The sequence below is a fragment of the Xenopus laevis genome, chromosome 4S (genome assembly GCF_017654675.1).
Source record: "Xenopus laevis strain J_2021 chromosome 4S, Xenopus_laevis_v10.1, whole genome shotgun sequence".
In the NCBI taxonomy this organism is placed as follows: domain Eukaryota; kingdom Metazoa; phylum Chordata; class Amphibia; order Anura; family Pipidae; genus Xenopus; species Xenopus laevis.
Window position 1 is genome coordinate 116,149,154 of NC_054378.1, and position 15,438 is coordinate 116,164,591.

The window sequence follows — 15,438 nt, forward strand, 5'->3', positions numbered from 1 at the left end:
CTATATATTGTCTATTCTAATTCCCAAAACTGCTTCTTGGTTGCTAGGGTACTATAGCCCCCCAGCAATCAGACAAGCTTGAGAGCTGCAGAAGTAAAAAGTCAATATTTTAAAAAGACCAACAACACAAAAAAACGAATTGCTCTCTGCATCAAGTTTAAGGGTTCAAGCACACGGGCAGATTAGGGGAAATTTAGTCGTTTGTCGACTATTCGCCTCTTCTGCGGAGCGACAATCTGCCCGAACTGCCTTCCCCCCACCTGCCATAATGACAAAACGCCAGTGCCAATGCACTCGCAGCACTTCGATTTCCGAAGTCGCCCCATGTTGCCTCACGATAAAACTTCAGGCGACTACGGAATTGGCGATTAGTCGCCAGGCGACTAAATCTCCCCGAATCTGCCCGTGTGCTTGAACCCTAACGTTGATAAGTTCCTCTCATATAGCGCTAGTTTACATAAAGGCTTAATTCCCTGATTTTTTTCTCCATTTTTCAAACCATTGTCCTTGTGGGATTTTATTTAAAGGGTAAAAACCTTGAAAGCAGGTATCAAACAGATCATGGAAAATGGCTAAATGCTAACTACTTTAAAGATGGGTGTATATTCATTTGCCCCAGTATGTTGGTGTACAAAATGGATACACTTTTTCAGCAAGCTGCAGGTTAAACAATCTAAGAAAAATTTTGATTGGTTGCCACAGGTTACTATCCAGGTGCAAATTTGCCCATTGTTGTGTAAAAATCAGCCCCACTGCTTATACATTCCTTTAAAGGAGAACTAAAGCTTAACTTAAGTAGTTGCAAGAAATGTTGTGCATTAATTTTAGGCTTTTATACAGGGCCAAGGCAACCACAGTCCTTTAGCAGTAAAGATCTGTGTCTCCAAAGATGCCCCAGTAGCTCCCCATCTTCTTTTCTGCTGATCCACTGCACATGCTCTGTGCTGCTGTCACTTACTGAGCTTAGAGACCCACTCACAATATACAGTACACATAGAATAGAAATGTCACAATATAAGGCTGATTAGTAATTAATACATGGCAGCACAGTGCAATTAGCATCAGAGTTTAATAATCAGTCCTTGTATTACAGACCAACCTCATTTTCTGCTGGATAATTAGTGACGAGCCCTAAGCTTAGCTTCTCAACAGCTGCTCAGAGCCCACTGAGCATGTGAGTGTCACAGACACTTTCCAAGATGGTGACCCCCTGTGACAAGTTTGAAATCCTGGATCATTGCTGCCATTGACAAGCTGAAACTTTAGGCTGGTGCAATAAGTTCAGTATATAAAATATGGTATTTTTAGCCATGTTCTTTTTAAGGGTTTAGTTCTCTTTTAAACTGCATTAAAGGTTAGTTCCTGCACTATAAGGATATGTCTGGGTAACCTAACTATAACCCTGATAATCTCTAAGAATCTTTCTTGAAAGTGCCTGCATATGATAAGAACATTCCGATCACTCCCAACTGTACCATTAAAGCTTGTACAGAAGATAAATGAATTGACTGCATGGTACCTTAAAGTGATACAATTATATAGCCAACTGGTGAAAGACCTAGCTCTGATTGGTCATCTTTTTATGTTCTGTATCATTTGAGTTCCTTTTTTTGTGTCTCTCATCAGTGTGGGAGAGCAACAGACAGAATGAGAGGGGCTAATACAGAAGGAGAAATATATTTCACTGATGGCATTGCCAACAATTTGTTTGAGAACCAGTAGTTCTGGATGGTAAAGACATGCCATGGTGCCCGTCTTGTATGAGGAGTGAAATCGCAGGGGGACATAGGGTCTCCCAGCTTTGGAAGCCTCACAGATATCTGCTCTAGCATCCCTTCTTGTCCCAGCGACCACAAGAAAAGTACTGGGGGGTTTCAGAGATGCAAAAACATCACCAGACATAAATTGTAAAGTACATAAGTGATTTGCATATGCCAAGTTATTATCCATAAAAATCTAAAGTACAAATACCATCTATTTCAGTAGAAATGCTCTCTATGCACATGATAATTCTGTGAGAATACTTCAGTATAATTAGCAAGTGTATCATACAGGTATGGGACCTGTAATACAGAATGCTCGGGACCTGGGGCTTTCCAGATAACGGATCTTTCTGTAATTTGGGTCTTCATGCCTTAAGTCTACTAGAAAATCATGTAAACATTAAATAAGCCCAATAGGCTGGGTTTACTTCCAATAAGAATTAACTATTTCTTAGTTTGGATCAAGTACAAGGTACCGTTTTATTATTACAGAGATAACAGAAATTATTTTAAAATATTTGGATTATCTGGATGAAATGGAGTCTAAGGGAGGCAGCCTTTCCGTAATTCGGAGCATTCTGTATAATGGGTTTTCGGATAATGGATCCCATACCTATACAAGTATATTGTATACATTAAAACAGTGTAGGGTCACTGTTCTATATTGTTTACCAGTATAGCTGTGTAGTATTTGCAGCCAAGTTTTATATTTATATGTATATACTCACCTTCACAATATTTTGCAAGGAGATAACATAGCCAGCGTGTCTGAGGCCTACCGGCTGATCTGGGGTTAGGCGCTTATATCCCTTCTCCATTACCTAAAGGAATACAATTGAAAGATCAGATAAGCTAATGCATTTTATAGTCTCTAAATGCCCTCTAATTAAAAACGCTGATCAGTAACGTGACCTAAAAAGCCAATGTCTAATCCTCAGGCAAATGTCACTACTCTGATAGCCGCAGTTTCTCATCTCACTGCGCCCTGGGAAGCCATTGTGTAGTTACAGTTCTGTCCCAGCATGCCCCTTACCTCTCTGAAATCCGACTGCTCAATGTAAATGGTGGAGGAGAAGGGAACAACATGAAAGCCTTTGGATTCATCCGCTGGGAAATTTGGAACAGAGACATCGATGGCCTGCAGCAGAGACAGCAATCAATAACCTCATTATGGAGACACAGAAGTAAAAGGGAAGAAAATTGCAGGTCCTGTATCAATACTGTTCATTTCATATAAAATGGTACACAGCAGGGCAACATGAATGAGGCTGCAAGTAACCGGCTGTATATGCAGTAATAGAACTAGGGGGCCGGTAGGGGCTTCCTCCTCTAAAGCCAGTTTGTAGATAGACCTAAGCCACAAACATGAAGGTGGCAAACACAGAGCCCTGCCAACTTTAATGTGTGTAACACAACGAGCTGTGCGAGAGGTGAAATAGTGCAGGGAAACACACTGCCTACACATTGGAGCTCTCACAGCTTGGCTCTAGCATCTCTTCTTGTCCCAGCACCTACATACCAGGCTACCGGGGGGTTTCAGGGATGCAGGTGCTACAAAATTAACTTATTCACATGCACTTTTTTCTGTTAAAGGGCAACTATCGCAAAAATGGACATTTAATATAAGCTTCAGCATACTGAAATAAGAAACTTTATAAATACAATTCATTAAATATTCTGCATAGTTTCGGAAATAATCAAGTATATGTTCACTAACCCTCTCTCAGCATCTGTTTCTCTTCATTCTCTCTTCATGCAGGAGTTGGGTGTCAGATATTCATTGACAGTTAGATCCAATATATCTTATGGGGGGGGGGGGGGGCCTTCCTTTCCTAGCAGAAGGATTAGAGCTCACTCTATTAAAATCACCAGACATCATGTCTCCCTACATGCAGGATTTGTGCAAAGAAAGTTATTTTGTTAGATTTTGTTTGTACTGGAATCAGTTATTGGAGTGAGCTTTAATACATCTGCTAGGAAGGGAAGCCCCCCTATAAGATATATTGGATCTAACTGTCAATGAATATCTGACACCCAACTCCTGCATGAAGACAGAATAAAGAGAAACAGATGCTGAGAAAGGAATAGTGAACATAAACTTGATTATTTCCGAAACTATGCAGAATATTTAATTGATTGTATTTACAAAGTTTCAGTATGATAAAGCTTATATTAAATTTTCGTTTTCGTAATAATTCCCCCTTTAAGAAAAAATGATTGTCAACTGGGACACTCATTGTCTCCCAATGTGATAAAAATATTTTTTAAAATTGTTTATAAATGAGTGACACCCAGCTGGTCTAATAGAAATGTTGCAGTTGTGGAAATGTTCCACCCATTGTCCTTTTGTCTGGCCATAATTATAGTTTCCAAACGATGGGCCTAGTGCCGGAGCTTCAGTCTGAGAGAAAATTAAAGGGGGGGGGTTTTTTTCACCTTTAGATTAACTTTTAGTAATGCCTAATTCCAAGCAACTTTTCAATTAGTCTTCATAATTTATTTGTTATAGTTTTTGAACTATTTGCCTTCTTCTTCTGACTCTCATCAGCTTTCAAATGGGGGCCACTGACCCCTTCTAAAGATCAAATGCTCTGTAAGGCTACAGATGTATTGTTTTTGCTACTTTGTTATTACTCATCTTTCTATTCAGGCCTCTCCTATTCATATTCCAGTCTCTTATTCAAATCTATGCATGGTTGCTAGGGTTATTTCGACCCTAGCAACCAGATTGCTGAAATTGCAAACTGGAGAGCTGCTGAATCTAAAAGCTAAATGCTTTTCAAGACCCACAAATAATAAAAAATGAGAACCAATCTCTACATCATACTAAAAGTTAACTTAAAGGTGAACAACCCCTTTAACACAATTACCAATAGCTAAATCTCTCTATACAACAGTGTTCTAGCCAACAGCCATTCACCCCACATCTTATCCCAATTTTGACTTCTTCCCTCTTTCAGTCTAATGATTTGGACCCCCTGGGGGGCAGTGTCCAACCTGTAGACCAGTGATCCCCAACCAGTAGCTCACGAGTAACATGTTGCTCCCCAACCCCTTGGATGTTGCTCCCAGTGGCCCCAAAGTAGGTGCTTATTTTCGAATTCCAGGCTTGATAAGCATGTTTTTGTTGCATATAAACACATATACAGTCAAACAGAGACTCTTGTAGGCCGCCAGTCCATATCGGGGCTACCAATAGCCAATCACAACCCTTATTTGACACCGTCAGGGACCTTTTTCATGCTTGTGTTGCTCCCCAACTCTTTTTATATTTAAATGTGGCTCACGGTACAAAAAGGTTGGGGACCCCAGTTGTAGACACATAGCTAGTTGCATAAAGCTCATTTGAGCAAGAGACACTTATTTTCCAGCTGCGTTTTATCTGCACATGAAGCATCTAGGCAAAGAAAGAACACTCAGCTGGGAGCCTCACCCTGTTTGTGCAATATTGCTAAATCTATTTCTCATACACAACGTGTCTCCGACCAAGAGAAACATCTCTCTGCCTCCCCTCTGTGTTCTGTCTGCTCAGCAGGAAGCGTGAGACCGTTTTGTCCAAATAGGCTCTATTATTTAAAGCCCAGCAAATATGTTTAAAGCACTGGGAAGCTGTAGGCAAAAAATAATTCATACGGAGACTCCACAAAAATAAATTCCTCATTGACATCTCTGTACACACTGCGATTGCAGCTGAACAAATAGCAAGCTGGCCATATAATAAATCCTAATATTATCTGTACTGACTTCCCTATAAATACACATCAGAAGAGCCAGAATGGGGCCAGACGTTGAAGACATTCGCGTTAGAACAACCTGCTCTTGTTTAATGATGGGGTTATATATTAGAATAGTGGAAGCCAGGCTTTATGTCTTTAAAAGGGCAGTTAAAGGGATTTTGTCATAATTTTTCAGATGTAGCTTGTATTTCTAAATTACACAGTTTACACTGAATATAATTCACTCTAAAATATAAAATTTCATTCCTGAACCAGCAATTGTATTTTTTTTTTAGTAATATTGGTGTGTAGGAGCATCTCAGGTCATTTTGTCTGGTCATGTGCTTTTAGAAAGAGCCAGCACTTTAGGGTGGAACTGCTTTCTGGCAGGCTGTGGTTTCTCCTACTCAATGTAACTGAATGTGTCGCAGTGGGACCTGGATATTAATATTGAGTGCTGTTCTTAGATCTACTAGGCAGCCGTTATCTTGTGTTAGGGAGCTGGTATCTGGTTACCTTCCCATTTTTCTGTTGTTAAGCTGGCCATAGACACAAAGATCTGATCGTACGAATCCGATTTTCGGACCGTGTGTGGAGAGAGTCCTGACCTTTTTTGTCCGGCAGAGATCGTCGTTTGGTCGATCAGACAGGCTAAAAGATTTCTGTCGGCTGCCGATAATATCTCTGCATGTATTGCTGATCGTACGATTTTCAGTGGGAGACTGTCACTAGCTTTTGTCGGACAAAACTTTCGTAGGATTGCTGTCAGGGGCAGAACATCGGCTGATCTGTTCTTTTGTACTTTACTTGACCGGAATGGTTAGTGGCAGGTCGGGAGATGCGATTGATGTGATGATTTGTACGATCAGATCTTTGCATCTATGGCCAGATTTAGGCTGTGGGGGGGGGGGGGTAGGTAGTGATCTCACTCCAACTTGCAGTACAGCAGTAAAGAGTGACTGAAGTTTATCAGAGCACAAGCTTGGCATGAAGCGATTATTCTACCACTTTATAGAGCACTTGTAAGGCCTCATCTAGAATATACCTTACAGTTTTAGTCACCAGTGCTCACAAAGGGAAACTAAGCTGGTAAAAGGTATTGAAAATCTTAGCTATGAGGAAAGACTGGCCAAATTGGGGATGTTCACGCTGGAGAAGAGGCGCTTAAGGGGTGATATGAAAACTAGGTATAAATATATATGTGGAATTCTCTCCCTGAATCAGTGGTACAAGCTGATACATTAGATAGCTTTTAGAAGGGGTTGGATGGTGTTTAGCAAGTGAGGGAATACAGGGTTATGGGAGATAGCTCATAGTACAAGTTGATCCAGGGACTAGTCCAATTGCCATTTTTGGAAGGAAGGAATTTTTCCCCCTCTGAGGCAAATTGAAAAGGCTTCAGATGGGTTTTTTTGCCTTCCTCTGGATCAACTGGCAGTTAGGCAGGTGAAAAAAGTAAAAAGGTTGAACTTGATGGAGATGTGTTTTTTCAACCTAACTTACTATGTTACTATGTAAGTCACTGTGAACAAATGTCTTGTTAAATAAAATACCAAATACAACTGCATCTGAGCATAATAAATAATGTGATCAGCCCCCATTGAACTAAGGGCCTTCTGCAATGTGTCCCCTGAAGATCAGCTTGGTCAATGGAAACGTGTGGGGTAGGGAGAATTCACCTGCTGAACATTACCTGTACTGCTCTGCTGGTAGCGGAATGTGCTCCATTACTTTCATTTAGGGAACACAATATTGGACCAGGAATGTAGGGGTCGCAATATAGAAATCTTACTTTATTTTACGGGGCTGAGGAGTAGGACCCAAGAACCCCATGTGTTTTCTTGCCCCTCTTGGTCCAGGTGTAAAAATTCACCTCCCTTTCTAAACCATAAGTTACTAAATCAATTTCATTTAGCATACTCACTTTCTCAGCAGGGAGATTTGTTATGGTTACTTTCAGGGGTTCCAGCACTGCCATTATTCTTGGGGCTGTCTCATTGAGTACATCTCTGACGCACGACTCCAGCAAGTGTGGCTCCATTGTAGTCTGAGCAACAGTCACCCCAACCTATGGATGTATAGAACAGAGGCTTAGCAGTTATCCGTCTTCCCATTAATACTGTATTCTTTGCACACTATTCACTTAGGCAAACAGCTATTATTTGTAGTATGGCTGGAGTACCCCTTTAAAATGAACTTTTAGTATGATGTATAGAGTGATATTCCGAAATATGCAATTAGTTTTCAGTTTTTATTAATTGTGGTTTTTGAGTTATTTAACTTTTTATTCAGCAACTCTCCAGTTTGCAGTTTTAGCAATCTGTTTGCTAGGGTCCTAATTAGGGATTAGGGTGCTTTTCAGCAGGATTCGGCTGAATCCTCCTGCCTGGCCGAACCAAATCTGCATATGCAAATTAGAGACAGGAAGGGAAAATATGTGACTTTTTGTCACAAAATAAGGAAGTAAAAATGTTTCCCCTTCCCACCCCTAATTTGCATATGCAAATTAGGATTCGGATTCAATTCAGTATTCGCCCGAATCTTTTACAAAGGATTCGGGGGTTCGGCCGAATCCAAACCAGTGGATTCGGTGCATCCCTAGTCCTAATTACCATAGCAACCGTGCATTGATATAAATAAGAGACTGGAATATGAATAGGAGATGGTCTGAATTGAAAGACGAGTAATGAAAAGTAGCAATAACAATAAATGTGTAGCCATATAGCACATTTGTTTTTAGATGGGGTCAGTGACCCCCATTTGAAACCTGGAAAGCAGAGGGCATTTATTAAACAAACTATAAAAAATAAATAATAATAAATAAATATCAAAGACCAATTGAAAAGTTGCTTAGACTTGTCCATTCAATAACATACTAAAAGTTGACTTTAAGTGAGACTGACAGATTTTTAACTGACACATGTCCCTTAGAGGGTCTTAACACGCACGAGACCCCTAGGCCCCAGGAACAAATTCCTTAATGAAAACCTGCACATGACGCAAAGTTTTCTTCCAGTTTTTTTTTTTTTTTTTTTTAAAAAGGACCTGGGGAAGGAAATCTGATCCATACCCTTGCACAGAAGTTATTAATGGCTTCTGGTGGGAATCCTCTGCGGCGTAAAGCTGTCAGCGTGAAGAGACGAGGGTCATCCCAGTCCCTAACACAGAATAATTAAATTAAATTGTTATTATGTCAGCTTTACTTAAAAATCAGGCAGACAATTAATGGTGAGACTAGAAGGCAAATGCTGCCCCAGTACCTGACAGCTCCAGTTTCGACCAGTTTGATGATTTTCCGCTTTGATACGACAGTGTAGTGCAGGTTTAATCGTCCATATTCCCACTGCACAGGGCAGTAGACATCTAAGGTGTTACATAGCCAGAAATATGACGATCGCCTGGGGAAAAAAATGCATTCTTTAAAATCGCTACAGTCATCTCAATGCGTCTTGACACACTGCCTACACATTGGAGCTCTCACGGCTTGGCTCTAGCAACCTTTCTTGTCCCAGCACCTACATACAAGGCTACCGGGGGTTTCAAGGATGCACATTTACTAAAATAGGCTCACTTTAAACAACGTATTTGCTTGGCTGCTACTTGGAAGACTGTTTTTGTGATGCAAGTAGCGGCTTCATGTCACTTTTGCAGTTAAGAAACACTCCTTTTCCAGTAATACTTTCCCTTTAAATGAATCACATCATATCAGAAATAATGCATGTTGTTAGTTCTGTTTGATGGTTCTGCCCAAATCTGAGAAAGCAACATGCAAATAAAGGCAGAACAGACCACAGATAAGCAAAGTTTTGTTTAAACATGTTGGTTTAAGAAAGGACACGGACACTTACCTAGCCTGAAACTCCTTGGTACACAGAGAGTGAGTTATATGTTCAATAGAATCGCAGAGACAGTGAGTGTAGTCATAGGTTGGATATATACACCTGCAAACCAAACACATTCTGCGTGAAAAATCAAGGAATCAACAGAGAGTAGCTAAAGCGCTCTCAATTAATGTGGGCCGACTGGCAGTTAGAAATTACATTTGTGAGAAAAGGAAAGTCTTGTCATGCTGCTCTGCTCATAAAATGAAGTTAGTGCGCAGAGAATAGTCATCTGACATTTCTCTGGTCAGTTCTATGCAGAACATCATCACAAATCTTTCCTCTTTTCACTTAAATTTCAGTCAGTATGATCAGCATGAGGTGCGGGTGCTTTTAATTCATTTCATTTCAATAACTTGAAAGCTAGAAGAATATAAGAACAACTATAAAAGTACATAAAAAGAGCACTCTAGGCAAGTGAACACAGAATTTATTTCATGACTGTTCATATTCTGGGGGAAGAAAGCTACAATTTGTGTGAGAAATGAAACAGGGCAGCCCGATACACCGGTTTTGACCTCTGAAACATTCGCTCGTTTCCTCTAGCACCTCTTCTTGTCTCGGGATCTACAGAAAAGACATCCGAGGGGATTCAGAGATGCCGATAGATTTAGACTAATAAAGTGAATATTCTGTTTGATAAAAACTAAATGCAACCCCACGGAAAGAGCTCAAATAACCCACTTTTCTCTGAGCCAGGAATGGCAGATATAATACGTGTAGTTGGCACTGACCAGCAAGGAGGCCCTAAGATCTGACTACATTTGCGCTTAGAGTGTTTGCCCTGTCAGGAAAACTGTATTTACAATTCTGTTGATTCTTAAAGATACACAGATGGAATGGGAGTAAAACTTTGTAGTTTGAGACAAGTGTAAGCCCTTGGTATGTCTGATAGCAGCAGCTGGCATCCAGGTAGGAGAGGGGGAATCAGAGTGATCCCCAGAGAGCAATGTCAGATGTGAATCCTGTACATATACTGTATTGAACATTTGTTGGATTACCGTATATACTCAAGTATAAGACGAGTTTTTCAGCCCCCAAAATATGCTGAAAAACTCTACCTCGGCTTATACTCGGGTCAAGCGCAAAAACGGTCGCCGGCGCCTAAGAATAGTCGCCGGTGTCCAAGAAAAGTCTCCAAGAATATTTGCCGGTTTCCAAGAATGGTCGACGGCGTCCAAAAACGAGACGCCGGCACCTCCAATGGGAGCAGAATCCCTCAATTTTTTGATCGAAACTTACTAGAAGCTGCTTCATTTCTCACCATAGGCTTATACTCGAGTCAATAAGCTTTCCCAGTTTTTGGAGGTAAAATTAGGTACCTCGGCTTATACTCGGGACGGCTTATACTCGAGTATATACGGTATCTACTGTAGCTCCTATAACTAATACTGTAGGGGTACTGTATTTACAATTCTGTTGATTCTGTTGATTCTTAAAGATACACAAATGGAATGGGAGTAAAACTTTGTAGTTTGAGACAAGTGTAAGCCCTTGGTATGTCTGATAGCAGCAGCTGGCATCCAGGTAGGAGAGGGGGAATCAGAGTGATCCCCAGAGAGCAATGTCAGATGTGAATCCTGTACATATACTGTATTGAACATTTGTTGGATTACCGTATATACTCAAGTATAAGACGAGTTTTTCAGCCCCCAAAATATGCTGAAAAACTCTACCTCGGCTTATACTCGGGTCAAGCGCAAAAACGGTCGCCGGCGCCTAAGAATAGTCGCCGGTGTCCAAGAAAAGTCTCCAAGAATATTTGCCGGTTTCCAAGAATGGTCGACGGTGTCCAAAAACGAGACGCCGGCACCTCCAATGGGAGCAGAATCCCTCAATTTTTTGATTGAAACTTACTAGAAGCTGCTTCATTTCTCACCATAGGCTTATACTCGAGTCAATAAGCTTTCCCAGTTTTTGGAGGTAAAATTAGGTACCTCGGCTTATACTCGGGACGGCTTATACTCGAGTATATACGGTATCTACTGTAGCTCCTATAACTAATACTGTAGGCATGGGGTACTATTGGGGTACTATTTAAATACATTGTAGCTAATCAGGAGTCAGATACATCTGTATAATATGTATTTGATTTGCAGGGCTTGGACAAAGAATTGTAGCTTTTAATTATGATTATCCTTTAACCTAGTTGCTTGTGACAAGGCGCATACCATTTGTCCCCAGTTCGGTGATGTGGTGTGTACTTGATCCGATATGCCACAGGATCCATTTTCCCATCTTCCATTATAAGCTTCATTCGCAGTGTCGCTTCTCCCTCTGCAAACTTTCCCTTTTTCATACCCTAGAAAACACACAAGTACACACTCATTAAAGGGACCCTGCCTGTGCATTCACAGTTCAGGTGATAATCGATCAAAAAGTGAGCATTAATGAAGGATAATAGCCTCCCCCATGGCTAAGCTGGCAGGAGTAGAGCAATTACCACTGTAGTATATGCAGGGTGGCATCCTGAACTGTAACTCTCAAGATCAAAAGGAGATTCTAGGAGTTGTAGGTCAAGAACATCCACACTGGTTTCAGTCTTACAAGCAAAAGAGAGTGGGAACACAGACTCACTTCAAAGAGCAGAAGGGATTCTTCAACTGGACGATCTCTCCATGGGGAAGGTGGTGGGTTGTGACCTTTAATTTCTTCAACTTTCTGATGGCAAACATAAGCTTGACCTCTGGGAGGGTGAAAAAAAATATACAGGGCTGAATTTAAAGGGAAAATATACCATATTTAGAGTCAAACCTATGTGGTATAAAGAACATTCCTTCTCTGCCCAATTGCTTTCATACAGAAGTGCCATATTGCTCGTTTCTCTCACGCCAAGGGGTACACAGGAACCATGGGGTAAAGTGCCCCTCCCCCAGGACACTGCAGTGACATCAGAATTACAGACCCTCCCTCTCCCTTTTTACCCCTGCACTCAGCCAACGGTGCTCAGTTTTTTTCAGTGTCCTCGTTACAAGAGGTCAGGTCTGGCACCTAGGTAGGCCCTACACAAGGTAGGCCCTACACAAAGACCCCAGTTGGTGGTTAGCACTGATAACTGGTGTGAGACCTCTGAGCTGGTGCCTGGCCTGTGCTCTCTGTATCAACCCCCTCTGCAGGACATCCCCTCTCCTAAATAGGGGGTATACTTCGTGGAGTACTACCTGACTGAGACCTGCTATCAGGGGAACTGGTGAATCCCTGTTGGGGATGCTTATATTCTTGAGGCCAAAGCCTTTGTAGGAGAGGCAGTCCTAGATGCCGTCAAGTTATTTGCTCGTTCCTCTGCCCTTTCTGTTGCAGTTCGCAGATCACTTTGGCTGAAATTCTGTTTGTACGATCTTAGTTTAAAGAAGTCCTTGATATCCATCCCCTTTAAAGGCTCTAGGCTCTTTGGGGAGGAATTGGAAAAGATCATCTACCAGGCTACAGGAGGGAAGAGCACATTACTTCCCCAGAACAAACCGAAGTCTGCGTTTGCCCCATGGAGAGGTAGCCCCTTTCCCAATCAAGGCTCCCGCAGTTACAAGAGTGGATCAAACTCCCATTCACTCTCCTTGTTCAAGCAGTTATCCAACAAGGGCAAGTCCCTGTGACTGTCCTGAAAATCCCAGTCCAAGCCCACTGGGGAGAAGAGTGCCCCTTTCTGACTACAGCGTGGGGGACGTTGGCCACCTGCAGTCTTGGGGGCAGACTTTGCCTTCTTTGCAGAGAGACCTGAGACCGTCATACCACTGATGCCTGGGTACTCTAAACCATTTCCTCCGCAATTCAGCAGTGTTGCCTCATTATATTCATCTCAAGACTTCCCACACAGCCCTGCAAGAGACAAGCCTTCCTAGCGATCCTTGTCCAATCATCCCAACGAGTCAACGGGTTTTATTCAGACCTCTTTATTGTGCCCAAAAAGGATGGATTTTATGGCCGGTGCTGGATCTCAAGTAGATACACCTACCACCGCTTAAAGATGGAATCACCTTGTTCAGTCATCTGGGCCATGGAACCGAGGGAGTTCTTGGCATCTCTGGACATCAGAGATGCCTACCTCCATGTCCCAATTGCCCACCAGCATCATCAGTCCCTGATTTCAGTTTATAGCCATACCGTTTGGCTTATCATCTGCATTACAGCTCTTCATGAAAATCATGGCAACAGATGAATTTTCCCAGATTGAAATTAGATACACTTCAACAGAGGGTGTACCTGCAGCTGCACAAAGCCTCAGGGCACAGCCCAATCAGACAGTTTTGCATGAGAGTTCTAAGCCTAATGGTCTCCACAGAGGCTGTCCCATCCGCTCAATTTCACCTCCACCCCTTTCAGGAGGAGATTCTCAGGTGTTCAGGCAGAATATCCCTTCTCCAATAAATCTCTCTACTGACGGGGGTCACGAGGTTTCTGGTTAGGTGTCTGAACCCTGACCGTCTCGAGCGAGGTTGGATGTTCGCAGAACCAAACTGGCAGATGGTAAACACAGATAGCAGTCTTCATGGCTGGGGAGCTACCTTCCAGGGAAGGTCAGGTCGTCCCCAGAGGAATCCCTGCTCCCGAACATCCATCTCAAAATCAAGCCATATGTTTGACTCTCCAGTCTTGCCAGGATCTCCTCAGACAACAGCCTGTGTGCATCCAGATGGACAATGGCAACACCGTCCCCTACATCAATCGGCAAGGCGGCATAAAGAGCCTTCCTTCTGCAACATTCAATGGAATGAGAAGAAAAAAAAGCAACATCACTTGGACGTGGTCTAAGCACTCAAGATCTACGTTTCATGTACCAAATCCCTCAGGAAGTCAGAGACCTTGTTTGTCTGCGCTCCCTACAGGCCTGTTACTCCCTGCTACTACTTGCACGCTGGATCAAAAAGTGAAACAGTTCTACCTGGCAAAGAATTGCAAGACCATTCCACTCAGGCTTTAGGGGCCTTTTGGGCTCACAGAAATCTAGTGTCTGCTGATCAGGTTTGCAAGGTGGCTACTTGGTCTTCCTTTACACACATTCTCAAAATGTTACCAATTAACACGTACCTTTTCCCATGGTATCTTTGTCCCCCTCAACATGAGAGAAAGAAAGATTTATGTACTCATTGTTCGAGTTATTTGTTACAAAATGAGCACTGTTGGCTGATTGGGAGGGTAAAATGGTGACTGGAGTGTCCTGCATCCTGGAAGGAGGGGCCCTTTACCTCATTGTTCCTGTGCCCCCCTTATGACTGGAGAGAAAAGGATTTAACGGTGAGTACATAAATCTACCTTTTGGCTATGGCATTGTCCACAAATTATAACCTGGTGGTCATATAGAGTTGGTCATCATGGTCTATGGAGAAGTCTCTTTCAGCAGGTGGCTTCCACTCTAAAGTAGGAATAGTGCACATGCTTTTTTCAAGTGACATTAAAGGGGAAAGTCCACTTGGGACCAAACATTGTCCAATACCTTTAGACTTACTAACAAGCTTCCTCAGAGTAAGCCTAAATGGGCTAAACATTATGGTCTAATATTTTATCTAAAGTGGACTTACCCTTTAAACTAGTCAATTATGGATTAAGAAGTAAAATATATACTCTTTTTACCTTCTAATGAGTTCCACCGCCCACTCATACAGCTGGTTAAAGTTGTCAGAGGCGTGAGTCACAGCATAGGGCTTGTAACCTGAAACAGCACAAATAAAAGGCCATAGGGTATGAGAACAATCACTGACTAGCAGCATGTTTTTCATACATTTCTCACTTCTCTCAATACAGGGAGCCCTGTAAGTCTGAACAACCTATTCAGAAGCAATTACATGGATCAGGTCGGTTGTTTAGGGCCCTACAAATATGTTGAATTTGTGTGTGTATTGCAATCTTTAATGATCATTTAGTTATAATTTAATCAAGTGAATTTTTGACCTGGTTTCAGGGTTCTCTGTGGCTCAACATCTTGCCAGTTATTTCCTTAGCTCAGAAAGGTGTTACTGTTCCGAGTTCCCATAGGGGGGGCAGGCCCATACAGTGGGAATATCCCGAGAAGACGTTTTTGGAGTTAGCAAGGAGGACAGCACAAAAGTAACATTTAATCATATAAAGAAAGACACAAGGGCT

The 15,438-nt window shown here is 42.0% G+C and overlaps 1 protein-coding gene and 1 non-coding gene across 2 annotated transcripts in view; both read right to left on the reverse strand.

Moving 5' to 3' along the window:
• The window catches only part of qars1.S (glutaminyl-tRNA synthetase 1 S homeolog), a gene marked incomplete at its 5' end in the record, with an annotated part of 81,964 nt that overhangs the window by 5,133 nt on the left and 61,393 nt on the right, over window positions 1–15,438 (reverse strand). The window contains 9 exon segments of the mRNA NM_001086510.1: window positions 2,492–2,584; window positions 2,797–2,901; window positions 7,404–7,547; window positions 8,550–8,637; window positions 8,740–8,877; window positions 9,328–9,420; window positions 11,532–11,662; window positions 11,938–12,046; window positions 14,929–15,007. Of these exon segments, the coding sequence (NP_001079979.1) occupies window positions 2,492–2,584; window positions 2,797–2,901; window positions 7,404–7,547; window positions 8,550–8,637; window positions 8,740–8,877; window positions 9,328–9,420; window positions 11,532–11,662; window positions 11,938–12,046; window positions 14,929–15,007 (980 nt within the window).
• Window positions 3,181–3,311, reverse strand: LOC121393504. Its single transcript, XR_005961117.1, has one exon. It is a non-coding gene; the product is annotated as a small nucleolar RNA SNORA14 (small nucleolar RNA).